The sequence below is a fragment of the Vespa mandarinia genome, chromosome 10, assembly GCF_050613455.1.
Source record: "Vespa mandarinia isolate Hongniang chromosome 10, ASM5061345v1, whole genome shotgun sequence".
Lineage (NCBI taxonomy): Eukaryota > Metazoa > Arthropoda > Insecta > Hymenoptera > Vespidae > Vespa > Vespa mandarinia.
The window spans coordinates 7,992,501-8,020,000 of NC_140819.1; the positions used below are offsets into that span (position 1 = coordinate 7,992,501).

At 34.7% G+C, this 27,500-nt stretch overlaps 5 protein-coding genes across 9 annotated transcripts in view; 2 read left to right on the forward strand and 3 right to left on the reverse strand.

Annotated features, from left to right (window-relative positions):
• The window catches only part of btn (buttonless), a 7,801-nt gene extending 7,403 nt beyond the window's left edge, over positions 1–398 (reverse strand). The window contains exon 1 of the mRNA XM_085659645.1: positions 279–398. The gene's annotated coding sequence lies outside the window, so the exon portion shown is untranslated. The remainder of the gene's footprint in view (positions 1–278) is intronic.
• The window catches only part of LOC118445560 (thyrotropin-releasing hormone-degrading ectoenzyme-like), an 8,372-nt gene extending 1,206 nt beyond the window's left edge, over positions 1–7,166 (forward strand). The window contains exons 3-15 of one of the 3 annotated variants that reach the window (XM_085659629.1): positions 1–135; positions 312–467; positions 669–977; positions 1,484–1,667; positions 1,796–2,209; positions 2,356–2,566; positions 2,744–2,997; positions 4,371–4,561; positions 4,643–4,813; positions 4,975–5,124; positions 5,258–5,336; positions 5,528–5,635; positions 5,941–7,166. The exon at positions 1–135 is cut by the window's left edge and continues 207 nt beyond it. In XM_085659629.1, the coding sequence (XP_085515755.1) occupies positions 1–135; positions 312–467; positions 669–977; positions 1,484–1,667; positions 1,796–2,209; positions 2,356–2,566; positions 2,744–2,997; positions 4,371–4,561; positions 4,643–4,813; positions 4,975–5,124; positions 5,258–5,336; positions 5,528–5,635; positions 5,941–6,027 (2,449 nt within the window). In that variant the 3' untranslated portion in view covers positions 6,028–7,166. Of the gene's footprint in view, positions 136–311; positions 468–668; positions 978–1,483; positions 1,668–1,795; positions 2,210–2,355; positions 2,567–2,743; positions 2,998–4,370; positions 4,562–4,642; positions 4,814–4,974; positions 5,134–5,257; positions 5,337–5,527; positions 5,636–5,940 lie in introns of all 3 variants that reach the window. The other 2 variants (XM_085659628.1, XM_035875233.2) reach the window with 2 other exon arrangements.
• Positions 7,167–7,237: 71 nt separating this feature from the next.
• Kal1 (anosmin-1 Kallmann syndrome 1) lies at positions 7,238–22,824 on the forward strand. The gene is made up of 9 exons (XM_085659636.1): positions 7,238–7,422; positions 7,550–7,758; positions 11,482–11,606; positions 17,776–17,968; positions 18,057–18,383; positions 20,737–20,933; positions 21,326–21,470; positions 21,725–21,945; positions 22,245–22,824. The coding sequence occupies exons 2-9, from the start codon at positions 7,656–7,658 to the stop codon at positions 22,473–22,475; spliced, it is 1,542 nt and encodes a 513-aa protein (XP_085515762.1). The 5' UTR covers positions 7,238–7,422; positions 7,550–7,655; the 3' UTR covers positions 22,476–22,824.
• LOC118445464 (uncharacterized) lies at positions 18,336–20,187 on the reverse strand. 2 transcript variants are annotated; one of them, XM_085659637.1, is made up of 5 exons: positions 19,362–20,187; positions 19,132–19,231; positions 18,966–19,070; positions 18,750–18,905; positions 18,336–18,618 (listed from the first exon to the last, which is right to left on the reverse strand). In XM_085659637.1, exons 1-5 carry the CDS (start codon positions 20,126–20,128, stop codon positions 18,610–18,612), a joined length of 1,137 nt encoding a protein of 378 aa, XP_085515763.1. In that variant the 5' UTR covers positions 20,129–20,187; the 3' UTR covers positions 18,336–18,609. The 2 variants fall into 2 exon arrangements, with proteins under 2 accessions (XP_085515763.1, XP_035730883.1); XM_035874990.2 differs by having other exon boundaries at positions 18,336–18,660.
• A 295-nt stretch (positions 22,825–23,119) lies between the features above and the next one.
• The window catches only part of LOC118445598 (putative carbonic anhydrase 3), a 72,149-nt gene continuing 67,768 nt past the window's right edge, over positions 23,120–27,500 (reverse strand). For both annotated transcript variants that reach the window (XM_085659644.1, XM_085659643.1), the window contains exons 2-6: positions 25,780–25,827; positions 24,702–24,857; positions 24,398–24,621; positions 23,878–24,111; positions 23,120–23,753 (exon numbers count right to left, since the gene is read on the reverse strand). In XM_085659644.1, the coding sequence (XP_085515770.1) occupies positions 23,571–23,753; positions 23,878–24,111; positions 24,398–24,621; positions 24,702–24,857; positions 25,780–25,827 (845 nt within the window). In that variant the 3' untranslated portion in view covers positions 23,120–23,570. The remainder of the gene's footprint in view (positions 23,754–23,877; positions 24,112–24,397; positions 24,622–24,701; positions 24,858–25,779; positions 25,828–27,500) is intronic.

Below are 27,500 nucleotides of genomic sequence, written 5' to 3' on the forward strand. Positions count from 1 at the left end.
CGATATTTTTCTCTTACAACTTTTGATCAAAAATCAAAGTTACATGCTAAGCATTAGATATACTGCTGATTTGAACGAAGAACCAATTGGATTGTTTCGTAGCAAATATAAAAATAAGATATCTAATGTTACAAGGTTAGTAAGACAAGTTATTTAAAGAGCTTAAAAGAAAAAAAAACAATAAAATTAATATCTTGGAAGAAGAAGAAGAAGTTAAGATAAGAAAAAAAAAGGGAATAAAATAAAATAAAAGAAAGATAATAAATGGCAAGACGTACAATTTTTTCGTCGATTTCTCGATATATTTTCAGGTGGATAGCCGTATCGAATTTTTATCCTGATTTCGCTCGAAGAACTTTTCCGTGCTTCGACGAGCCATCAATTAAGGCTCCTTTTCGAATCTCGATTAGTCGAAAAATCGACATGCGGACTCATTCAAATTCAATACTTATTGCCACCGAGATAAAGTAAGTGTGCACTCAATCGTTAATGTATTTACCGTAATTCTTTATCAACTTAAAATCCCAAGGAAGAAATTTTTTCTCTTTTAAAAAGAAAAAGAAAGAGATAGGAAGTTTGTTAAACAAAAAAAAAAATATATATATATATATATAGTTATTGATACTGATTAAATTTAATATGTAATACGTATCCTTATGATTTCATAGTCACGATATATCAGGTCATGTTTGGGATCATTACAATAAAACCCTACCAATGTCGACGTACCTGGTAGCTTTCATGGTGACTGACTTCCAAAGTTATCAGATCAATGTTACCGATCGGCCATTTCATAATATGTTCGCCAGAAAAGACGTGCAAAATGATACCATGTATATTGGAAATTTAATACCTCGGATAGTCAGGCTCATGCAAAATTTAACGGGATTCCATTACGACTTGGACAAGCTCGACATGATAGCGGTACCAAGTTTGGCATATTCGGCGATGGAAAATTGGGGTCTCATTACGTTTCGGTATATTCATCAGTATATATGATGTATGTGTGTACGCGTACGCACACGCGTGTGTATATATATATATACACGTATGTGTGTATATATATATATACACAGGAATAATCTATAGGATGTTACAAAATCGATGGAATCAAAAATTGATAATCGTCATCTTGAATTTTGAATTAAAAAAAAAAAAAAACAAAAAAAAAAAAAGAAGAAATATGATCGAAATAATTACTCGATATAAAAACAATTCTCAATGTTTATCAAAGATTTTCTTTTAATAGAATAGTCATTTATATTATCTATTGTCGATTTTGTCAATATAATTTTCGTAAAGACCAATATAATTTATCAACAAGTTTGTAAAATCTTATACTCGTTAATACTTGTTCTCAGTCACGATCGAAAGAGTTATTTAAGTTAAAAGATATTTTCATGGTCGTTGAAAATGATAAAGAAGAGGACGAATACGTCGAGTTTGGCACGTCAAATAATAATATAAGACGTTCTGATTGCAGGGAAAACAACATACTCGTGCGAAATAAAAAGCAACATCTTGATAGCAAGCTAAGATCCGCGATTATAGCATCGCACGCGGTGGCACATCAATGGTTCGGTAATTTGGTGACGCCAAAATGGTGGTCCGATGTATGGCTAAAAGAAGGCTTTTCTTCTTTCTTCGGTATTAAGGCTTTGAGCATGGTGAGAACGATCATTTTCGTTATTATTTTATTTCTTTTTTTCCCCCCGTTCCTTTTATTTATTTCTTTCTTTCTTTCTATCTTTTTTCTTTCATTTCCTTTAATTTCCATTGCGGTTACAACTTTCAGATCGAATCGTCTTGGAGTATGGAGTATATTATGGCGGGGCAATATCGTGAAATGTTTGAGAGAGAAGCGAAGGAAAAGGCATACCCGTTGTATCTCAATTTAAGTATGAAAAAATCACTTCGAGATATATACGATTCAAGGGCATATCTAAAGGGCAATTGTCTCGTCAATATGATATTTCATTTTCTCGGCGAATCGATTTTTTTTTCATCGATCAAAAGATACATAAATATTTATCGTCACGGTGCCGCCAATCAGGAAGATCTTTGGGATATATTTCAAGAGGAAATAAAGTCGAGGTCACATATGGAATTCTCCATGAGAAATATTATGAAAAATTGGACCGATAATGCAGGATTTCCAGTCGTTCACGTCCTAAGAAATAACGACACCGGTCTTGTCGAACTAACACAGGTCTCAATAAAAAAAAACATATATATATATATATATACATATATATAAAAAGAAAAAAAATATTACCATTACTCTTTTTCTATTCGTCGAGTATAGAAAATTTTGTAAAGATCGATGTAACGATAAAGAATCGATGCTGTTTTTAGGAGAGATTTTATAGGGACGCTTTAAATCCTCGTGGTACGAGCGAGGAATTATGGTGCATCCCTTTAACGTGGACAATCGAAAGTGATCAGCGATTCGATGGGACGTTGCCGAAGGCATGGATGCTTGAAAGACGCATGGTGATTAATGATACTGGCTTGAGTGAAGCAATTTTCAATAATCAATGGATTCTCTTTAATATCAACCAAACAGGTCACAATGTAGTATAGTATAATCTCGTATAAGGACGAAATAAGAAAAAAAAAAGAAAAAAAAAAATAAAAGAGTGAGAGAGAGAGAGGGAGAGAGAGAGAGAGAGAGAGAGAAAAGATATTTAACGTTAACGAGCCCGTACATTTCAATATTCTCTTTTTATATATCTTTTAACAGGATTGTACCGAGTGAATTACGATGTAGAAAATTGGAGATTTTTAACGAATCGATTCGATATCCTTCCCGAAACGACAAAGCTCCAGATCCTGAATGATGCCTTTGCTATGTTCAACGCAGGATTACTCGATCAAGCTTTCCTCTGGAAGATTCTTCTTAAATTCAACGTTGATACCGAGGAAACAGTGTGGTTGTCAGTTAAGGATGCCTTCAAATATATCGAATATCGTCTATGGGATTCTCAAGTTTTCGAGGTAATTACTACTCTCGTTCGCGTTTTGTTATTAAAGAGGAAGATTAAAAAAAAAAAAAAAAAAAGAAAAAAGAAAAATAAAAAGTAATAAGAAATAAAAGAATAAAAGAAAAGAAAAAGAAATAAATAAAGAGATAAAATATCTACACGTAATATCGTACTTTTATTAAACAACTTTGACGAAATTTCAATGTGCCAAAATATTTTCATGTGAAACATCTAAAAAGCTTTGTTTATTTTTGATGTTTCTCTTTCTTTTCTTTTTCTTTTTTTTTTCTCTCTCCATATGAGAACGTCATTTCAATCTCTCTTGTTATTACTTTATATCTTTAAAAAACAAGTAAGTTTATACGAACGCCTTTTACTCGTCTCTATCCTCCACCTCTCGTTCCACCGTCTCTCTCTCTCTTTCTCTTTTTCTTTCTTCCGAACGAAAAAGAGCCAAACGTGTTTTCTCTCTCTCTCTCTCTCTCTCTCTCTCTCTCTGTCTTTCTCTCTGTCTTTCTCTCCCCCTCTCTCTTTCTCTCATTTTATTATTAATTTATGCCGCTACTACCTACGATAAGATATGCAAGATAGCCGATAACAGGCTTAAAGGCTTAAATCGTTTACCACGTTGTTCTGCGTTATGTCGCCTATTATGTGCAGTTAAGTCTTAAGTATAGCATCATAAAACAAGTGATTATCCCTTCGACAGGAATACAAGCGATCATCGTCCGCCGCCTGTCATTACGATTCGACGTTCAATTAGCCCTTGAAAGACTCAATCATTATTTGCACCGAAATACGAACCTTCGAGAACGCTTAATTAACCACTTTGCTACGCAACAGTTTTCTTTTCGGAGAAACTATCATTGGAAAAAAAAAAATCGAAAAATCGTTTACGTTTCTTCCTTTCCTTTTTCTTCTTTCTTTCTTTTTTCTTTTCTTTTCTTTTTTTTTTTTTGTTTTTTTTTTTTGACTTCTCTTTTCTTCTTTCCTTTTTCGTTCTTTTTTTCTTTTTTATTTCGTTTGTTTCCTTTTTTTTTTTCTTTTTTCGTTTTGTCTCATTTCTACCCATCGAGAGAACGAGAATTTATTTACATAAATCGAATCCTACTCGACCTCCTCGATTATATACCTTCGCTCGTTCAAAGAAACGACATGAAAGAATCTTTAACTCGATTTGTTCTTTTCCTTCTCTATCTATCTGTCTATCAATCTATCTATCTATCTATCTATCTATCTATCTATCTATCCATCTGTCTTTCTATTTTTCTTTTTTTTTTATCAAATTATTTTTGATTATTTTTTATCAATTAAAATAGTCAAAATAGAGTAGACTTTGAATCGGCATAAAAAAAATTTTACTCAGTTGGAATAAATGTGTTTCAGTTTGTAACATGCAAATTAGTCGAGGACGTATACATTTCGAAGATAAAAAATTTGTTTGAGATCGACATCGATAGCTGGAGTTCATTTAATTTCGAAATGACAAAATGGGCATGCTCGATGGGACATAAAACATGCATAAAATCCGTTCTTAATTTTGTAGATGAATTATTGCAAAACGATACCTCGATAACGTAAATTATAATTATCGATTATTATTAATTGAGAACCATTCGTAATAATAAATTATTAAAATTTTCATTTTTATTTCTTAGAGACGATCTAACGAGGGAATTTCGTTTGTGGGCCTATTGTACGTACGCTAAATTTTCTTCGGAAGAACAATGGTCGAAGTTATTGGCCAAATATCACGAACCAAAAGAAAACGATAAATATAGCCTCGCTTATGCTCTTGGTTGTACTCTAAATATAACTTCGATCGAACGGTAAGATATATAAGCCATTTCTATATTATATTATATTATATTATATTATATTATATTATATTATATTATATAGATCTATATAGAAATAAAAAATGTCGAACTAATAGAAGCACTTTATATATTCGATTGAAATATAAGTAGTTGTCGAACGATGTTTATAGGTATTTGTCGTCGATTTCACTCGAAAATAAAAATTCGAAGAATAATGAAAATCAATATGTCGAGGTTACGCTTATGGCTATCGCCAATAATCCGAGTGCACTTAATCTAACGATGGCCTTTATAGAACAACTCGAAAACGTTGATAAAAGGTATAGCAAGTAAGTGATCGCTAGATCCTCGACATCTATCATGATATAACACGCAAGGGTATAGAAAAATAATATATCGTATTACTACAGCAATATGAACATTTTGCTTTACGACCCTTTGATATTTTTTCAGTATCGAATATTACGATCCATTGGTTAAAATTTTTTACGGTTTCTCCACTACTATGGATCAAGAGGAGAACGTTAAATGGGTTTGTAAATTATATAAAAGATAGTTCTTAATATCGAAACGGTATCGTATTAGTAATGGCATAATTTAGATTAGTAGGATAAAGACACATTAGATACATATTTAGTACACACATACAATACTCCTGGTCTAATTTAAGACCTACGCTAAACTTTCACGATAATTCACACTGTTACACATACGTTTTTTCAGCTAACACGTTTCAAAGGTTCTACTGGTAGTAAGTACGATACACTAATCGAGACGATAATTAATGACGTCAAGTTCAACGTCGCTTGGAACCGAAGGCACAAGAACGTGGTGAGAGATTGTTCCTCATAATATTTTCTTTTCTTTTCTTTCCTTTTATTTTATTAAATATTTTCTTTTTTTGCTTTTTCTCTTTCTTCTTCTTTCAATCACGCAATCCTAATATGTTAACATTTCGGCACGAATCTTTCTCTCTCTCTCTCTCTCTCTCTCTCTTTCTCTCTCTCTCTATCTCATTTATTCGTATTCGAGAGAAAGAGAAGAAAAAGAAAGAAAAATAAAAAGAAGAAGAAGTTCGAGCCTTTCATAAGAATCGCAAGGATCCTCTCGATGATTGAACTTTCTCCAAACTTTAGACGATCGACCGATTAAGGATCATCGCAGACACTATGAACGAGAGTAAGGATTGCCTGAAAAATGGAAGAAGAAATATTTACGATTAACTTTAACCTATGAAGTACCATCATTTTCAAATGGATTCAAAATTTTGGAAAAACAGATTGAATTTTTGTCTGTGCCATGAAGGGAACGTTCCTATGTAAGGGATTGATTCACGGCCAGTTATAATACCGCCAAACCAAAACCCTAATAGATTCAGGTCAATGCCACTACCGTTCTTCGAAGTCGTTCATTATGTGGGAAGAGAGGCCCCGTTCTCATGCCACACAGGTTGCAGTACCTGTGCGGCAGGCTCGAGGTAGGATTTGCCAAGAACTCGAAGATAGACCCTCGGCTCTCCCCCTGTCCTTCTCTCTCTTTCTCTCTCTCTTTCTCTTTCTCTTTCTCTTTCTCTCTCTCTTTCTCTTTCTCTCTTTCTCTCTCTCTCTCTCTCTCTCTCTCTTTCTCTCTCTCCCACCATCATCTCGTTCCCTCTCCCTCTCCTTCACCGCTGAAAACCTATTCACGAAACCGTCGACGATAAAACCTTTCTCTCTCGTTAATTTTGCAAAGAGACCCCACGATCCCCGTCGATAAAAATCGCTCAACTTACTCCTGTGCCCTTTTCTCTTGACCATTTTCGAAATACCCGTTGACTATGGGTTCGTTGAAATAAATTACCTCGGAATCATTGTCTCTCTTCCTTCTTCTCCTTATCCTCCTTCTCCTCCACTTCCTCCTCCTCCTCCTCCTGCCATCTCTCCCACCTCCTCTTCGGAATGATGTAAAAAAGTTACGTAAGTTTACGTGTGTTAATAAAAAGATGTTTAGATATAATATGTATGTTATAAATGTGTATGTATGTTATCTGATGATCGAAAAGGAGCGTGAAATGTGAATGTATATCTAATGTAATAATAATAAAAGAAAGAAAAGAATAAAAAGAAGGAGAAGAGGGAAGAAGGAAGGAAGGAAGGAAGGAAGGAAGGAAGAGAAAGGTAAGAAGAAGAGGAAGGAAGAGAAAAAAGAAAGAAAGAAAGAAAAAAAAAGAGTCTAATTGTCTCTAATTGTCGTTGATAGAAGATATAGGAATAAAATGAAAAGTATAATAAGAAAGATATGAAGTCGGGAATAGGATAAAGAAAGAAATCGAGAGATCAGAAAGCGCAAAGATTCCTTAACGAAGGTAGGACCCTTCCTGAACTTAATGATTCGGTCATTGCGATGGGTGGTAGAAGGGTGGTGGAAACGAATGGTGTGGGCCGGAGTTAGAGTAGGAGAAGTGCTGGGGGAGGCAAGCGGCAGGCAAGAGCAGCACCAGCACCAGCAGCAGCAGCACCAGCAGCAGCAGCAGCACCAGCAGCAGCAGCAGCAGCAGCAGCACCAACAGCAGCAGCAGCACCAGCAGCACCAGCACCACCACTAGCAATAGCAGCAGCAGGATCGGCCCGGTCAGGAAAGTAAGCTCGATCCCAGTTCGAACGGCCTCGTCTCGATCGTAACCGCTGCGTTTCGTTTTCTCTCTTTAAATGTTCGTTTATGAGGAGAACGTTCTTCTTCGTTTTCAATTGTCGTTCTCGTTATCAGTGATAAAAAGGATCATTTTTTGAACGTCCAACAATTAATATCGAGGACGTCTACCATCTTCATTAGACTTCAGCTGACGGCGAAGGTCCCTTTGGCAAGCGGCTCGATGCTTCCACCCGGTAGGCCAACGTCCAAACGCAACTCGGGCTCTAGCAGCATCGAAGGCAGCAACGGCTGGCGGCCACCACCTACTACCACCACCCTTAAAAGTACGTATGTTATAGACCGAGGGGTAGGAGATACGAGCGAAGCTCCAGCCCTAATTTTTACCGAGTTCCCCTTATTCTCTCACCACCACGTGTCTCTCACCTCGTTTGTTCTTTTCTCTTTTTCTTTCTCTTTTCAGAATGATTTTAACCTTTGTTTTTTTAGACGGGTGGTGTGGGAGGGAGGGGGTGTTGCGTCCACGTCACACAAGTGTGAGTAATTCGTTCGATTTGAAGTGAGAATCTTTTATTCGTTGTGCATCTTTTCTCTTCTCTTTTCTTTTTTCTTTTTTCCTTTTCTCTCTCTCTCTCTCTCTCTCTCTCTCTCTCTCTCTCTCTCTCTCTCTCTCTCTCTTTCCTCTTTCCTTTTTCTTTAAGAAACTCATAGAACTTTGAATAATTCAAGTTATCTCCGTTGGACAAAGAAATTACACTTTTGGATTCTAACTCGCGTATCGTCGATCAAGGACAACCATAGTATATATTACCTTCGCGAGTGCCCTCGAAAAAAGATTTAGGATTTAACAGTCGATCGAGCAGGACCGAGAGAACGTTCCTCTCGAGGTATCGCAGGGATTAGTTTTGTGAATAAAGTCGAACTGGCATTAAGAAAACAGGTATATGAGTCATCGCTTTCGATAAAATCCTTCCTGTAAAGCGGCCGAATATCGTTCAGGATAATAAGGGACAGATTTCTAACGATCTCATTTATGTATATATACACATATATATATACATATATATATATATATGTATATATATATATATATAATTTGTTGTCATATCTTTTGCGTTTGAATTATCATTTATCAAATGTTAATTGATCCTAGATATTGTTGAATCGTAAAAAAATATTTTTATAAATAATAAATGTAGAAATATGGAAGTTGAATGAAATTTCAAATAAATAAAACGAGAATGATGAATTGGAAAATGGGTAACCATCGTTTATACGAGTGAAAATTATACGAGTTAGGTTGATTAAGAATTGCTAATACAGACAGATACGATCGAGACGGAAGGTGTAAAAGAAAAGTTGTACTCATCATCTCGACCGGCAGTTAAACATCTATATAAGATTGCCCTATGATCTATTCAAACTTTCTAACGTTCTTCGCGCATATTTCTTGACATTAAACGGGTAAAAAAAAAAAGAAAAAAAAAAAAAAAAAAGAAAAAAGAGAAAAAAAAACAACCAACTTATTTCTGAAACGTCGATCGATCTCGTTTTTTCATTTCAATTCAAAAAAATCTTTTTTATCGAAGATCAAACTTTTTTCGATCGATCGATCGGTCAATCGATTAATCGATCAATCGATCAATCTATCTTTGTCATTTCTACGGATAAACGGAATAAAGTTTCAAAAGCTTTTTCTCTCTTTCTCTCTCACACGCACATACACACACACACATACACACACACACACACACTTTCTCTCTCTCCCTCTCTCTCTCTCTTTCTTTTTCTTTCTTTATCCCCTTTCTCTTTTACGACGTGTGGCAATGCAAAACAATTCGATGTTTCGACTGCATTAGAGTTTCATATTTCTCTTATACTCGCAAACGCATATGAAATCTTAGAAGTCGGACCGATCGTAAGGCGTGTGCTTTTTCTCAAGAAGACATTTTTAATCGTTCGTTCGTTCGTTCGTTCATTCGTTCGATCATTTGTACGTTCGTACGATCATAGGTTCGTTCGGTTGGTTCCCTCGATCGGTACTGTTAATTACGTGAACGTACAACGATGTAAACAACATATCGCAATCGTGACATTTCAATATTCCCACGTGAAATTAATCAAATGAAAGTTTCGTCGTATCGAAGGCGTGACGACGAGGTGGTAAAAGCTAAAACAAAAAAAGAAACGAAATAAAAAAGTTCGATCGTGAAAAAGTTTATAGAGACACGATCGAATAAAAAAAAAAAAAAAAAAAAAAAAAAACAAAAAAGGAAAAGAAAGAAAGAAAGATAGAAAGAAAGAAAGAGAGAATGAGGAAGAATTAAATAGAAAGATTCAGCATCACGATCGGGTCAGTGCCATTTCGAGAATTTGTTCGGGTTCGTATAGAATGGAAATATCGTAACTTGTTGCTCGACAAGGTCAAGACTAAAAGGGTCGATCCGATCGATGTTCAATGAAATCTTCGAAGTGTACTTTTCTCTTTCTTTTCCTTCGTACTTTTTTTCTTTCTTTTTCTTTTTTTTCTTTCTTTTTCCTTTAAGGAGAAAAATCTACGATCGACGGATAGACATTCGTTAATAAAAAAAGGAAGAAGATAAACTATCAATGTTGAAAACTATTGTGGTTATTTTAAAATTCTAAATGGACGAAAATGGAAGGATATATATATATATGAAGATGGATAGATAGATATATAGATAGGATAGATAATGAAATAAAGAGTATAGTAAAGTTTTCCACATTCCTATTGCATCTTCCACGATGGCGCTTCGTCGAAGAAGAGGCTTAGCAGCTTGTAAGCCGGTACCACGACTTGGGTACCTTCGATCGCCACTTAACTTGTTTAGGAATTCGTCTTTTTTACTTTCGAACGCCGGTGAAAGAAGCGCTCGTACGCGAAACGGAGAGAGATAGATAAAAGGAAAGAAAGAAGGAAGGACAGAGAGAAAGAGAGACAGAGAAAGAGAGAGAGAGAGAGAGAGAGCCCGCTTCGAATCCAAAGAGAAGAAGATTGTTCTTCGATTTAGCAAAATACGATTTATGCGGACGATCGCGATCGAGATACCGTGGTCCCTGAGTTCCCGAAGAGAGCGAAGGAAGTCTTCTTCTCGACTACTACTCCTCCTTCGGAATTCCTATCGAGAGTCCGACGAATAAGAAGGTCGCGCCTGCTTTTTCGCTTTTAACGTAAAACGTTAAGATCGTAATGATAGCCAGAGAACTTCTTGGATCGGTTAGCTCTCGAAGTAAAGAGAGAGACAGAGAGAGAGAGAGAGAGAGAGACAGAGAGACAGAGAGAGAGAAAGAGAGAGAGAGAGAGAGAAAGAACGGGTATTAAAGGTCTCTTCCATTATGAGATTCATCCGATGCGTTTCTCTTTCTAGGAATCCTTATGTTAAAACGTTAAGTACCTCTACGTCCTATCCTCAAGGATTTTTCACTGAGGTATCAGAAATTCCAGAAACATTGCACGTATTATATAGGTGTAACACTCATATACATAAAGTACTAGCTTTTTAACGGATTCGTTAATTTCTCCGATTTGGTATATATCTATAAAACGAACGATTAAGCCGGTTGTTCTCTCTCTCTCTCTCTCTCTCTCTCTATTTCTGTTTTTTTCTTTTGCGTGTATAAGCGCGCGCGCGTGCGCGCGTGTGAGATCCATTAGATCCCTTTAATGAGGCGTGAAATGGTAACTCGGTCATATCTCAATCCATAAACGTAGTATACTACAATCGTTTACGTTACTACTTTCTGTTACTACTCTCGTCTATATATGTGAACTACGGAGATTTATTGAAAATTTTCCGTCCCTCTTCATGTGTTTCTATTCTTTCTTTATCTATTTTATTTCTTTCTCTCTCTCCCTCTCTCTCTTTCTCCCTCTCTCTTTCTCTCTCTCTCTCTCTCTCTCTCTCTCTCTTTGTTATACGTATAAATATATGTTAAATATATGTATCGTGATATAATATATTTTGTTTTATGAATAGACACAACAGATCCCTTTCTTTTCTTTTTTTTCTTCATTTGTTCCTTCACAGAGTGGTGGCCATGGTGGTTGTTATTGCCAGGATGTTTCGCCTCGTGGACAAAGTATGTCGAGGAGTACGACTCGATCAGAGTCGCCAGATGCGACGCACGCTGCGGGGATAATCATCCGGACGAGGTAAAATTTAATCAGATTCAAGAGAGAACAATATATGTTTATATATAGGTAGATAGACAGATAGATAAATAGAGAGAAAGAGGAAGAGAGAGATAGACAGAGAGAGAGAGAGAGAGAGAGAGAGAGAGAGAGAGAGAGAGAGGAAGAAGAGCGTTAAATTTCCTTCGATCGATTTCTTTGTCGATCAATTTCTTCTTCAACGAAACGATCGAGCGAGTGTGCAAAAATGGCCAATCCTGAGGCTGAGTAAAGGCGCGGCTAACGCAAAGAAGAGTATAACGCAAGTGTAGTACTTTGTTCGAAGCGCGGAACGATTTAAAATTTATATCGTGATAAAATCACCGGACCAGTCGGTTTTCTCTCTTCGCATGCGCGTACTTATGTGTACATGTATGTATGTATGTATGTATGTATATGTGTGTGTGTGTGTGTGCGTGTATCTGTGCGCTCGTGTGCTTTCACGTGAGTGTACGCGTCTATATATATATATATATATATATATATATATATATATATATATATATATCGTGCGCGAACCACGACATCGTTGCTGCTTAAACTCAAGCAGAAGCAAGCATGAATCATTCGGCGTTCGAGGCTTTGTGCACTTTCGTCCGCATCTAATTAATTATGCGAATGTCCCTGAATCCGCGTCCACTTGAATCATCGTCACGCTCGACGATTTATGGGGTTCGCTCGCGGCAAGAGGTGGAACTTCGAAAATGCTAATCGAGCCGAAGGATCCACGCGATTTCGAGGGCGAAAGTGCCGGAGAAAGAGATTCCTCGATCCTCGCAAATAAACGCGATGCAAGCAAACCGTTTATACGTAAGCGTGGTTTCCTGGGAACTTGGATCTTGTCCTTCCATCTCGTGTTTCTACCTCTTATCCTCTCTCCTCCTTCTCCTCCTCCTCCTTCCTCCTCCTCCTCCTCTTCATCCTCTCTCTCTCTTTCCTTTTCTTCTTCAAACTTTTTTCCGCTTTTTATCCTCCTTTTCTTGTTTCTTTCCCTCCCCCTCCCCCTTGTCCTATCTTCCCATTTTATTTTTCTTCTTATTTCCTTGACAAACGATTAACTCACTCGCGTATCTCGTCATTTCCTCGATAAATCCAAGTTACGTACTTACAAATCGTTCCACGTTTCATTATGGATGTGACTGTTCATTAATATTTAATATCGATGCACTAGTCTCTCTCTTTCTCTCTCTCTCTCTCTCTCTCTCTCTCTATCTCTTTCTCTCTCCCTCTCCTTTTTATAAATTTTTTCTTTCCCTTTCCTTCCTACCTTTTAACGTTAAACCTCCGCTGAACTTTGAAATTATTGTCCAAAGTTGATTTCGATTATCGATTATCGTAAACGTATTCGAAAGTTTTGTCCAATGACAAATGTTATTTTAAACTTTGATGAGAGAATCATCATCGTGTTATAGTTTTTGAGTTCTCGGTTACATACAGATATGACTTACGTTTGGGTGACTCCAATGAGTTCCTTTATTGCTAATACTTTCTCTCTCTCTCTCTCTCTCTCTCTCTCTCTCTCTTTTCTCTCTTGGCTGCATAACGTTCGCAATGATTCAGGCAATCGGTTGTACCGGTATAGAGGACTATGACAAAGGTGGAGGAGATAGCCCTGAAGCTTTGACTGGCGGGTGGCAATAAAGTCTCCGAAGTAATAGCCTATAAAAGCTTATACCGGCAACGCGTAACGCGAGTTCCAATGTTGTGACTCCCTCTACTCATTTCTTTTTGTTATCTTTTTTCTCTTTCCTCTCTCGTTCTTGCTCTTTCCTCTCTCTCTCTCTCTCTCTCTCTCCCTCTTTCTTTTTCTCTCTGTTTCTCTATAGACGGACTAGAAACGTATCTTCCGACATTATCGAAAACAGGTTCTTATCCCTGTTGCACCGACGATCAATCTTAACGGTGACATTAGATCGTATACCGTTTGCTCTTTGGAAAACTCGCGAAATACACCGGCCGGACATCCTCAAATCCTTTGCGATTATTCGTAAAGAGGATTATTTATCGTATGACGTAAAATAAAATAAATTCGTATGACGTAAAAATTTCATTTACAAGACGATGATCTAATCGGTAAATGGATTAAATATTATGAATGATTTCATAGAAATATAATTTGTCCTCAGATAAGAAATATATTTAATTCAATTAAAGTTTCACTTCGTCGAAAAAACAGAGGATCCATCGATCTAACTATGAATTTCTTTTCTCTTCTTCTTCTTCTTCTTTTTCTTTGTTTCTTCTTCTTCTTCTTCTTCTTCTTCTTCTTTTGTTTCGTTTCACAATGTCGATGGAATCTCGAAGGGTAACTTCTCTTCGAATGCTGCAAAGCAACATCGTATGTAACCGTTATCGCAAAGTTAAATCTACGTGGTACTTCGCCTCAATCGATCACGAGCATGTGTCAAAATCGGACTTCATTTCTCGGCTCGTTGAATTATGAACATCCGTATGTGTCACGAATGAACTTCGCAAAGTTTATGATTGGCCGCTGTCGGAATTGGAAAACGTGTTTGCTTCTCGATGCAAAGACTTCAAAGTAGCAAGCTGAACATCTCCTTGTTGCCCGTATTGCTTCGTCATCCTTAAGAGATGAAATGTTTTCTTTCTCTTTTGCTTATACATCACTATCGTTCTTTCTTTTGTCGTAAAGTTGTTGGTGAATCTTATCTCCAATTTACATACAACCTTTAATGGATATTTGTTCGATGTATCTTGCTAGTTAATTCAAAGAGTTCGTTAAACGGAATCGTTGGTTACGATTTGGTTGCAAAAAGAAGAAAAAGAAGAAGAAGGAGGAGGAGGAGGAGGAGGAGAAGAAGAAGAAGAATAAGAAGAAGAAGAAGAGATAACCGATGATCGAAGATTGCTCATCTCTCAATCAAAAGTTGCTGTGCAACTTTATGGTTACCATAAGGCTACCTTTAATATCTTCTTTCCTTTGATTGCATCGGAGAGTTCATGTTGACCTGAGAAAAGGTAGAGAGAGGAAGAAAAGGGAGAGAGAGGTAGAGAGAAAGAAAAAGAAAGAGGACGGTTACTTCTCCGCTTGAAAGTTATTCATTTCCGCGACAGGTAAAAAATTGACCCGGCATGAATCACCATACAATTTCGTTAACAATGTTGCTTCGGGCCAACGAGGGCGGTCCAGAAGTTTCTCGGACACAAACTTCATTAATTTACCCTCTTGGAAATTACAGGCTATCTTCGCGCGACGAATCCTTTTATAAGGAGAGAGAGAGAAAGAGAGAGAGAGAGAGAGAGAGAGAGAGAGAGAGAGAGAGAGGGAGGGAGAGAGAAACAGAGAGAGAGAGAAAGAGAGAGAGAGAGAGAGAGAGAGAGAGAGATGGAGAAAGAGAGAAACAGAGAAAGAGAGAGAGAGAAAGAGAGAAGAGAAGCAAAGATTGAGATTTCTGCCGATCTACCTCGTTAATGGCGCCACGATCGGTCGTCATCGAAACACGAATGGGAACGGTGATAAAAGCTTCCTTCTTTTCTTCTCAACGCGATCGTGATTCTGAATTGATGCAGAAGATGATGAAGAAAGAACGGAGTTGGCGAAAAGAAAGTCAGAGAGAGAGAGAGAGAGAGAGAGAGAGAGAAAGAGAGAGAGAGAAAGGGAGAGAGGAACAAGTCCGGTCTTCGAACGAAGTTGGAAGAGTAAAGTCGTGATAGGACCTTCTTGGGCTTAATTCAAGTACGAATCGCGGGAGGATTACAATTTCAGTTTACAATATCGCTGCGTTTCGTCGGCGTTCCTTTGCGGTCGACTTCGTTAACTTTGCGCTTTCTTCTCTTTTTCTTCCTTGTAGTTTTCTTCTTATTCATCATCTTCTTCTCTTCCACATTGCCTTCCCAATCCCATCACCAGGAGCAACACCACCACCACCACCACCACCTTCTCCTTCTTCTTTCCTGTTTCTTTCTCCTCTTTTTTTACGCTCCTCTCCTGTCGAGAAATCGAAGGTCATGAACCATCGTGTGCCAGTCTTTTCGAGCACAATGCGAGACCTCGCTGATGGTTGAATTCTTTCTCTTTCTCTCTCTCTCTCTCTCTCTCTCTCTCTCTCTCTCTCTCTCTCTTTTGCTCCAATCGATTTCGTCGATTCGATTCTCGCTGTGTGTATTTCTTATATTTATTTTCTTTCGAAGTCCCCCGTCCGTTTCTCTCTCTCTCTCTCTCTCTCTCTCTCTCTTTCGAGTTCGAATCTTTTGAATTATGTCCTTTATTTTGCGCTCACCGTTTCGCATGGCAACAGTTCGAGGAAAGTTTCGAACTATAAAGATGAGAAGATTATGCCGACGATACGATTCGAAATATTCCCATTGGTATCATTAAATAAGAGTAGCTTCCGCGCTTTACGCAACTTTCACAATTACCTGTTACAAGTCACGAAGCGACACGTGACGAGGCGTGGCGATACGACTCGATTAAACTTGACTTTAGTCAACTAGCTGCAACTAATAGCTCGCCTGAGAAGAAAACGAATGATGTTCGATGAACGTTTAAAATCCTTTATCGATCAACTATGCGCCGAAATATATATATCGATGGGACGGAATTTTGTGCCTCTCTTCGATGATTTAAAAAAAAAAAAAAGAATAGAAACTTTAGAAGAGAATCTAGATAGAAAAGAAATCAGTGGATTAATAAAGAGAGAGAGAGAGAGAGAGAGAGAGAGAGAGAGAGAGAATAAAAAAAAGAGAAAGAGAGAAAATAGAATAAAATCGGAATAGTAGGTTAAGTTTGACTAAAATAAAATTTTACGATAACAATAATGTTGATCAATCGATATCTCTTCTGATATCTTTGTAGCAAACTTCTCTCATTAGCTGGTCAACGCCCCCCGTAGGGCGATCACCGATGCCGAGGCAAGCACACGTTCGCCTCTCTACATTGCTCGTAAAAAGTAGGCCAATAAGTAAGCGAACCAGTTTCTTCGACCGTTCGAATGATATATGCCTCTTCTGCGACAGCCAGGACAGTCCGAGCGAATACCCTCGGTGTTCGGAACTACTAACGCTGAAAACGTTTCTGGATTTCCTTCGAGGATCCGATCTAGATAAAGGGAAAGAGAGAGAGAGAGAGAGAGAGAGAGAGAGAGAGAGAACGAGATGGATAAAAGGAATCGAAAAGCTATATATCTCATTTCCTCTTCTATTCCTTCCTTCCTTCCTTCATCCTTTCCTTCTTTTATTCCTTCCTTTCTCTAATTTCTTCCTCCTAGGAAGACTTACATATCTCTAACATAAATCTTTTCCCACCGACTACGTCGAACCATTCCGAGTCATTGATCGTAAAGGAAAAAGCTAGTTTTCCGACATTCAACCGTCCTTGCATCTGCCAGTGATACGGCCAAGAATCAGAGATCCATTTGAGAAAAATTACTTTGGTAAATTCAGAAATCGAAGTTTCATGTTTCTCAATGCATTTTAATCAAGGTATCATAGGATTTGTCAGTTATCGAAGTTCAAATATGTTACCAGAGGTAAGAGATAAAATGAAAGTTTTAAAAAGGAAGACTTTTTTGATCTTTACTTTATGAAAGTGAAATTAATGGTAAACAACGGTTTTCTCTTTTTTTTTTTTTTTTTTTAATTATATCCAAATCGAAACTGAAAGAATTGAAGATGATGATTGGTTCGAGCGAATGGATCGAATCTTTAGTTCTCTCTCTCTCTCTCTCTCTCTCTCTCTCTCTCTCTTTTCTTCACTCGAAAAATAATTTTTTGGTAAGATAACGAAGAAATTCATTTCAACTGAATCGATTTACAAAATAACTCTTAAGATAATCATATACGTTTCAACGAACGGAGAGTTTTCGTTTGGTAGCTCGTTTGGTACTTCGAAATCGGTTTCACGCGGAGACAAGCAACGATCAAAGAGGAAAGGAAAGAAAAATTGTACGAGCGATCTTCTGGGATACGTTAACCGCAAATCTTTAATTTTATTTTATTTTATTTTATTTTATTTTATTTCTTCTTCTTTTTTCTTTTCGTTTCAAGTGAAAACACATTATTTAACTTTCAAGCGGTTGTTTTTACTCTTCGGAGTAATATCGTCAAACTATATAAAGGATCGATATTAATAGCAGAAAAGAAAATCTCAACATTGTTATTAGAAAAGAGAAATATTTCTACATTGTTTCAGTGTATAGAAAATTGTTTAGCATCGAATTATTCGAAACCTGGTTACTGTCCTGATACTGCTTTTATGTCACCCTTCGAAGCCGTTTGTTTGATCGCTTGCGACAATGATTCACGTTGTCCAGATTTGGCAAAGTGTTGTTCGCACGATTGCGGAGTTACATGTATGCATCCCGTCGGTTTAGACAACAGAACTGGTAAATCAATATTCTCAATATATATTTTACATAATGAATATAAACGCGATCATTTTAATTCTCTAATAAAAGTTTTCTAAAATTTCAGATTTACCACCGATCCCGCAAAATCTACAGATAAGGCAACAAAAAAGTAATCTCATCCATTTGAATTGGCGAAACATTGGTCATGTTTATTCAAATGTATCCGGTAACGGGGATGTCAGATATTTAGTGGAGGAACGTCATCTTATTGGTCCGCGTTATTTAGAATCAAGATTAAGTTCATGGACCGTCCGACATGTTTCTACGAAACCTCACGCGACTCTTCGTGGTCGATTGAAGACAGGCCATTGGTATCAATTTCGTGTTGCAGCGATCAATGGAAACGGCTCGAAGGGTTACTCTCAACCATCGAGACCTTTCAAGACAAAAGGTAATTATCAATGTTCATGACTATTTTTATAGAAATCAATTTTTAAACTTTAAAGAAATTCACAACTATGAGGGAAAAGATACATCGATACGTTTAATTTCTTATCGATCCTATTTACAATTGGTTTCGATGAAATAGCACGTGCACGTTCATCAAAATGAAATTCTCCCAAAGAGAGATATTTTTTTGCGGAGGGCCCAACATTTCTTCCACCTTCAAACCGGTTTTATTTCATCTTCAAAAAGAGCAGACACACGGAGTAGGCTTGATTCATAATCTCAAAGAAAAAAACAAAAAGAAAAAACAAAAAAAATTCTAATTAGAAACGAGCGATGAAAGTTGCATTAACTTTGGATTTTCTTTTACCTGCATGAAAGATGGTAAGGACAAGTCGACGCTTTGACATGGAGATAGCTGGCACTTCAACTTATTCGCGTGTATCATTATTTGGAAATTTTTCTTCACCGATAATTCGCAGGAATACCATTCTTCGTTAAAAGCGTCGTCCGTCAATTTTGTACCCTTTAATTACGAGAGATTTAAATTGAATTAATTGATATATCTTTATGTTTATCGACTCACCGCTTCGAAAAGTTCTTGTACATAGAAACATATCATGTACAATTGTAAAACAGCAGCAATGCTATACGATATTATTATGAATCCTTCTATGTTCATTCTCATGTTCTAAAAGTATAAAATCACATTAAATGACGATATTACATTAGAAATATGTCATAAATAATACCGTGGCAAACATGAAGCTTAAAAAACAAAATCGAAAGACGCTGTCCAAATGAATGACGCAAACGTTGAACGAGAGTATTTCTTTCAGCATGATCGTGGCTCTGAAAAGAAAAAAGGGATAAAAACAAAAAAAGAAAACAAGAAATTTACTACGATGCATTAGCGTGTGTCTGTGTGATTTTCAAAAAAAAAAAAAAAAAAATAATAATTTTAAACGAATAAACGACTTACCGGACAACGACGGAATGATGATGGAACAACGAATCAAGTTCTTTCTTGATAACATGATCACTTAGATAATTCAATTTTAAAGAATTATCTTTTCTTCGAAATATCATCCCGAATTTTATTCTCATATACTTGTATTGCGATGTTAACAATAGTATTAAATGCAAAGTGTATATATCAGTACTGACCTTTTTCAAAATCACATAAAAAGATCCGAATATTTCAATGATAACATTAATGATATAAATATTACGTGAGATAGATTCCTCGGAGAAACTAATTGGTAGAACGTAATCCTCATGTACGAATTCTTCTTTTTGAAAGAACGTTATAAATGCCGTTGAGACCCAAAGTACAACCGTAGAGACTTCGGTAATCGTATAAAATTTCAACATTTTTTCCACGGGTCCAACGTAAGTTACAATAATGGTTTTTAATAAATCATTATCGATAGAAAATAAAAAATTGTAATTCTCGATCAATCGTTTCAAAAGATTCCTTTGGCGGTACATATGAAAAAGATTAAAGAAAATCTCAAGGATGATTATTAAATTCACTGTAGATTCTTTCAAGGCATATTCTTTGGACACACGAAATATTCCAATGACGCAACCACTTGTATATATTAATACTATTATCCAAGTAAAAATGGCATATAATTCGGAAAGTAAGGATAATTCAGATCCGTCTGAAGTTATGGGTAAAACATTGCCCGAAAAAAAATTCGCTAAAACGTTTAATCGATTGGTGTTTTGAAAATTGATCGACATCGATAAGAACTGATTGAAATTTATAGAATTATTTACGTAGACAGATCCGTACTTCGAAGTTGTTCCGCATCAACTGTATCTCCCTTTGAAAGAACAATCCCAATGGTCCTTTCTAATTTATTATTTATAAAAATGAATACATATATATATATATATATATATATATATACGTATATATACTTGGTCTCGCTATTGAAATATGCATATGATTCTAACTATTAATAAATATCTTTGTGTTTTTCGTCGGACGTATAATAGTCGATCGGAAATATCCCCTTTTGTTTGAAACGCAAAAGAAAAGAAAAAGAAAAAAAAATATATATATATATATATAAGTGATAATAATATCTGACATTAGACAAATGAAAAAGAAGAAAATAAAAGAAGAAGAAAAGCTGTTCATCCTTTTAATCGGCTTAACTTTGTCCGACTATCATCATCGTATAATATATTAATGAAAGGTGAAAGGTACAATTTCCTTTTAAATTTATTATGCAGAAATCGATAGTCGGTGAAAGAACATATAGCTAAAACCTGTAGCTTCTATTTCTTTTTCTTTTATTTTTTTTTTCTTTTTTTTTTTTTTTTTTTTTTTTTTTTACTTTCAGAGCCACGAAATCCTAAAGAACCACAGAACCTGACCCTTTCAGGGGCACGTTTGGTCGGTGGAAAGTTGAGAATCAATCTTCGATGGTTTAAACCCTCATCGGACGTTCCGATAACCTTTTACAAAGTTTTCTGGAGCAGACGCATTCACAGTCCAACGAACGATTCTGTACTCGTATATCACAGGACCGTTTTAAAGGTATAATCATGTTAACAAAATTTCTAATACGATCGTATACATACATGTTAAGTATAAATCGTTGTCCGTTTTTAAATGTATTATCTAAATGGATACGTTTAATTATTAAAGAATAACAATTCAGTAGATAATATTTTTATTTGAATAAATAATAAATAATTTTCTTGGATTTATTTAACATTAAAGGAAATAATAATTACGTAAAATACATTTAAATCGGATATATTGTATATTAAATGTTTCGTTCGTTGTCTGTCCTAATTTCTTATGAAAACAAGTCCCTTGGAATTTTATTGAGAATGCAATTAAAATGCCAAGAGAAAAAATGTTACATGTTCTTTTAATTTCGCATGACATTCGTATCAACGAATTTTCAAACTTTATTGTCTTAGGATAAAACTTGTTACGAGTTGAAGAACTTAGAACCAAAGTGTCAATACTTTCTTCAAGTACAAGCGGTCGCGTTATACGGTGGAAGACGTTTGGCTTCACGAAAGGCGTCAAAAGTTTTCAACGCAACGGATTATATGGCCTTTGGTAAGAACTCGAAGAATCTTTTTTGGAAAGTATTAGATAGGATTCTCTCTACTTTTTCTGTTTTGTCTTTCTTTCTTTTTTTTTTTTCTTTTTCTTATTTCTATTTCTTCTTATTCTTCTTCTTCTTCCTTCTTTTTTTTTCTTTTTTTCTGTTTTTTCTTTTTTTTTTTTTGATCTATCTTTCTTTACTCGACAATGAATAAGAATTAATGTCGAATAAATGTCATCGAAAAAATGTGCACTTTCAATTGAAGCCGACGTCGGAAGACGTTCTCGCAGGTGCGAAAGATATCAGGAAGGTCTTCACGTAAGAAGAATGATATGTCATTGTGGTGACGTTAAGGTACGATTGGTATGGACGATTAATCAAGATGCAAAAATGTATAACATCAGTTGGAAGGAAGAATCATGTACTACGTCGATTTACGAGGACAATGTGGATACGAAAAAGAGACTATCGTGGAAAGCTATTCAGGTAATCTTTAGGTCTCTCTTATCTTATTTATCGTTAATCGTCTGCTCGTGATAACGATGAAAATGTTTATCCTCTAAAGTAAATAAAAATTAAATGAATGGTCTCTGAGATATCGTCCGACCATATATTTGCTCTAACTACTTAGATTACAAACTTCCATATAACTCGACGATCGTTCGATCGATATCTTTTCATATCTAATAAGATCTCTCGAGAATGTTAAGGAAAAAAAAAAAAAAAAAAAAAAAAAAGAAAAAAAAAGAAAAGACGCAAAAAAAAAAGATATTTTTATTTCGCAGACTCCCCATTACGATTTACGTAATCTTAAACAAGATTGCACGTACAGCGTGAACGTGAGAAATTTATATAGCAATGATAAAAGGGATGAGCACGGTACGAGCATAGAGTTCTTCGCTACGGGATGCCAACAGGATCGCGATGAAAAAAGATGGAAGTATTCGAGTAACAAGGCTGCGCAATGTAAAAAGAAATCTTCCAAGAGTAAAAAATATTCCGAGGATACTGATTGACATTGAAATTAATTGACAAATTGATTCAATATTTTTCATTAGAAACGTTCGTTTTAATTATTAATTATCATACAATGTTTTATATATATATATATATATATATATATATATATATATGTATTTTAGAACGTTTCGACGAGTCAACAACAACTACCCTAATTTTATAGTGGTTTGTATTTAAATGCATTATTTTGTTTACGTGTGAATTTTCATATTGAAACTTTTTCCTACGCAAATTCTTTATCACTTTAAATCTTATTGACGCATTAGATATGCATAGTGTATTGTATCGATTGACTTTATTTTTTCTCCTTTTTTTTTTTATAGTCCTTTTATAGTTACGTCGTTGTTTGTTATGACACTTAATTTTATAGTACAACATATTACCAGATATGTGATTGATATAAGAGATTATATATATATATAAAAAAAAAAAAAAAAAAAATTCATCGTAGATTGTCGATTCCTTTCGATTGTAAAATGAAAAGAAAAAAGGCAAATGTTTTCTATTAGATAATAATTATGAGCATAGATTGTGAATATTTTTATACAATATATAATATTATCTTTTATATATATATATATATATATATATATATATATATATATATGTATATGTATATTTGAGAAGATAACATGTCACCTTTAGTAAGTAATATATTTTTTGTCGAGTGTGTTTTCAAATATTAACTAATATACAATTCGACTATTCTTTTTTTTTACTACAAAAAAAAAACACATTTCCATTATTTGGCACTTTCTAATGGCACAATTTCTCTTTGGTAAAATAACTTTAGTTACGTATAAAAAGAAAAAAAAGAAAAGAAAAGAAAACTTCCTTATCCTAAACCTCGAAGAAAATACAAAGTTGCTAAATAAATATTATCAGCGATTATGCATAAAAATAAAAATAATAATAATAATAATAATAATAATAATAATAACGATTAAGGAAACTTTGCTTACGAAATAACGCGTTTTATCGAAGAAAAAAAAAATAGACATGTATATATATATATATATATACATATGTCATACTTATGTAATCTTTGGCAAGATCATTATTACCGTTCAAAAAATTATTGAATTTGGCAGTTATGATAATTTGATAATGGAAAGGCAGAAAATGATAAGATATATATGAATGGAAAACATTCTTCTGGCATTGGAATATCCTGAAAGATGATGATAAATCTCTCGATCGCCTTCATTTTGACTCGGTCGATAATTGAATTTCAATGTTCCATTGGCTGACTCGACGCCTTGGAAGACTCGCAACTGCAATGAGAAAAGAAAAAAAAAAAGAAAAAAAAAAAGAGCAAAAAACATTTCACTTCAATTTAAACATATTTATTATTTATTCAATATTATCTTCTTTAATCGTATATTCATATTCATTTACCTGATCTTTGGATATTGTGAGTTCTTCAGTCATTATGAACCATGTTACTACTTCCTGACAATTAGGAGTAGTCAATGATCCTTCGTAGGTATAATAATTCTTTCGATTATTCGGAAGTAATAAATGGGGGACAAGTTTTGCTCTTAATGCAGCCGTACTACTTCCGACCCATGCTGAAACTTGCTCAGTTGCATTTATTATTGGATCTAATGCCTTATTATCCTCCTGACTTAACTACAACGTAATTATCATATATTTATAAATTATCATGTATATTTATTTTTTCCTTTCCTTTTTTATTTTTCATTTCTTTTCTTAAATAGCTCAACTTCGATGCAGTTTCAAATTTTTTTTTTTCAATATACCTTTCTATCGTATCTCTCAAATATTTCTCCCTCCCCCGCCGTTCTGCCTACATATTTTTATTTTTCTTTCTTATAAAAATAGAAAGAGAGAGAGAAAGAGAGAGAGAGAGAGAGAGACAGAACAACAAAGGTAAATATAACATAAGTATATTTACCTTGAATAATATGGTAACCACGACTATACCGTTCTTATTCTCAGAAGCTATACTGACATTATTATATTGATCATTGTAATGAACCAAATGCATTTCCAAGGGATAACGATAAGAATTTATTGTATGCTCAGATCCCCAATGAAAATGAAATTGTTCGAAGGTATATTTTGATGAAAGATATTCGCTTTCCAATTGCATTGGCAAATCATGAAGATTAACTTGTACTGTTGAAAATAAAAATAATCGTGATATTACGGATTGCCTTTATCGAAATGAATTATTATTTAATATATATTTTACTTACTGGTATGTCCATTATTGGTTACCATTCCGTTGAACGAATGATCGTATCCTATGAAATTAAGTTCACCCAAATCTTTTTTTATCGTATTCACCGTAACGATGTTAATGGGCGACTGTTTCTTTCCAGTTTTGCATTGTCCTGGCCAATTATTAGGACCTAAATAGGGAAAAAAAAAAAAGAAAAAAGAAAAAGAAAGAAAAAAAAAATAATTATGAAACCCTTTCTTTTTTCTCTTTTCTTTTCTTTTCGCAAAAAATTTCCACACATTTCGTTCTTTGACCTACTTTTTTTCTTTTTTCTTTCTTCTTTTTTCTTTTATCGTGAACTTAAATCGCATAAAATAGTTATAAGCAAATTATCCAATCTCATATAATAGTTATCAGCGATTGAATTTGTCGCGAAGTTTCTCGCGTAGGTACGAGTAAATTTATATTCAACGAAGTTGCGAAGTCGGTTACGATTTTGCTAGAAATAGCATTGGTCTCTGCGAGGCATACGATATAATTCTCACTGTCACATTATTAGTACCATTGGCCGTGCAGAAATTAATAACGTACGCTAAGAATCTTATGATCTTTTGATTATGATTTAATATCGGGTGTCACGTTCGTTAACGTGCCGACGTGTCATTACGAGAAAAATATCATAATGTCGAATAAAATACGTACATAAAACGCTCATATAATATTATACATTATTTATAAGAGAAAGTATTTATAAAATTAGATAAATGAAATAACGAGTAAATATTCGATGTTTTTTCCTTTTCTTTCCTTTTTTTTTCTTTTTTTTTTTTTTTTAATTTCTTTAAATTGTCAGTCGTAAGCATAAAAAAGAAAAAGAAGAAGGAAAACATAGAAAGAAAAGAAAAAAAGAAAAAAAGAAAAAAAGAAAAAAAATAGTTTATCGATCGCTCGATCATTGTGGTTACTATTTGTCGACGATTAAAAAGTAAACGATTCGTTATCTTCGTCCTCGACTGTTATCGATAATTTCATCGTACATCGATCGTCAAAAAATTATTATCATTTTTCATTATCTTATTGTTATAGATTAAAATTGATTATAGGCAAATTACCATGATCTCCCCAATAAGACCAATCGGCCGTTCTGACCGTGTGAACACCTAGAAATAAAATAAATCAAAAATAAAAATTCAATATACAATTTATAAATATATATTATAGATTATCTATTTAAATCGTTTTATATACAAAAGTGCAAAAAAAATTACAAAAGAAGATTACACGATTACACGATCGAAATTTAGATTGAATTGTAATTAGTAGAGAAAAGAACGATTATGATCGTGTTCCGAATAAAATTACCATGACTCTGATCGAATTGATCAGATCACACTAAATAAATACATCTCTAACGTAATAGTCATTATCGAATAGAATTCATCTCATCGAATTGAACAATACGTCATAGTGAGATAGATATTCATTGACCTAATAAAATTCATTGAAACGAAATTCTATAGAATACACTCTTTCCATATCGTTTTGTTTTTCTTTTAATTATTTATTTATTTAATTATTTATTTATTTATTTATTTATTTATTTATTTATTTATTTATTTATTTATTTATTTATTTATTTTTCTTTTTTTTTCTTATATTTTTCTTATTTGAAATCTCAAATACGAACGGGAAAGAGGAAAAGAAAATTCTTCTCGATTTTCTTTGAGACTAATCATTTAATCGATTGAAAAGTGGAAACGTAGAAAACCGAACGAAAAGTAAAACAAATAAACAAACAAACAAACAAACAAACAAACAAACAAACAAACAAAAAAGAAAAAAAATAAGGGAAAGAACGTTTCCTCGTCAGTAGTGCATTTACTCAATGAACCCAACAAGTAATTGAATGTGCACGACAGGAAAGAGAATTGACCTCATTGACCGTTAAGCCCAAGCACAGATTCATTTGGTCACTCGCGCGGAACATCCATTCGATGTACGCACTTTTTGTTACCATTGATACGAGAGAAACGAGAACAAGAGAGAGAGAGAGAGAGAGAGAGAGAGAGAGAGAGAGAGAAAGAGAGAAAGAGAGAAAGAGAGAGAGAGAGAGGACGAAAGAGATAGAGATAGAAACTTCCGAGAACGGAACGATTGATGGAGATGAAGAACATCCATCCTGATTGAGGCACAATCGTGTAACGTAGATAGAAACGCCGGCGCTTTATAGATAGCCATTATTATCGTTATATTACATAGTCGAATCGTTCGAACGACCAGCAGATTTTAATGAACGCAACTCGCACTTCCGTTCAATCATCGCAATATTTCATTATCGTCAACGTCGTTCTCGACGATGTTTCGTGTCGATAAACCGTCGCAATGGAAAAAGAAAAAAAAAAAAAAAAAAAAAGAAAGAAAGAAAGAAAAAGAAAAAAGAAAATAATAATACATATAACAACTTTGGAATTTTCTCGCATGAAAGAGCAAGGGTATGGATTTATTTCTTTTTTCTTTTTTTCTTTTTTTTTTTTTTTTCTTTTTTTTCTTTTCTTTTATTGGCTTCCTCGAATAAAAATGATGAAATTATTGGAAACGAATGACCCGAGGGATTTAAGACTCTTGGAAAAATCGAATTAAACGAAGCCACCCCTCGGAAGGATGGAAAGAGAAAGAGAGAGTGAGAGGGAGAGTGTGGGAAAGAGAGAGAGAGAGAGAGAGAGAGAGAGAGAGAGAGAGAGGCAGGGAGGAAGGGAAAGATTTTTATAAACCTCATTTTTTACATTTCCTATCAAATTTTTCCATACAGAGAAAAAAAGAGAAAAAGAGAGAG

Coding starts and splice junctions, on each gene's coding strand:
- LOC118445464 (XM_035874990.2), bottom strand. CDS start 20,128: ATGTCGATCAATTTTCAAAACACCAATCGATTAAACGTTTTAGCGAAT. Junction 19,232..19,361: donor CATCATTCCGTCGTTGTCCG/GTAAGTCGTTTA, acceptor TTTTCTTTTCAG/AGCCACGATCATGCTGAAAG. Junction 19,071..19,131: donor TAAGCTTCATGTTTGCCACG/GTATTATTTATG, acceptor TTATACTTTTAG/AACATGAGAATGAACATAGA.
- Kal1 (XM_085659636.1), top strand. CDS start 7,656: ATGCTTCCACCCGGTAGGCCAACGTCCAAACGCAACTCGGGCTCTAGC. Junction 20,934..21,325: donor ATCACAGGACCGTTTTAAAG/GTATAATCATGT, acceptor TTATTGTCTTAG/GATAAAACTTGTTACGAGTT. Junction 21,471..21,724: donor AACGGATTATATGGCCTTTG/GTAAGAACTCGA, acceptor TTTCAATTGAAG/CCGACGTCGGAAGACGTTCT.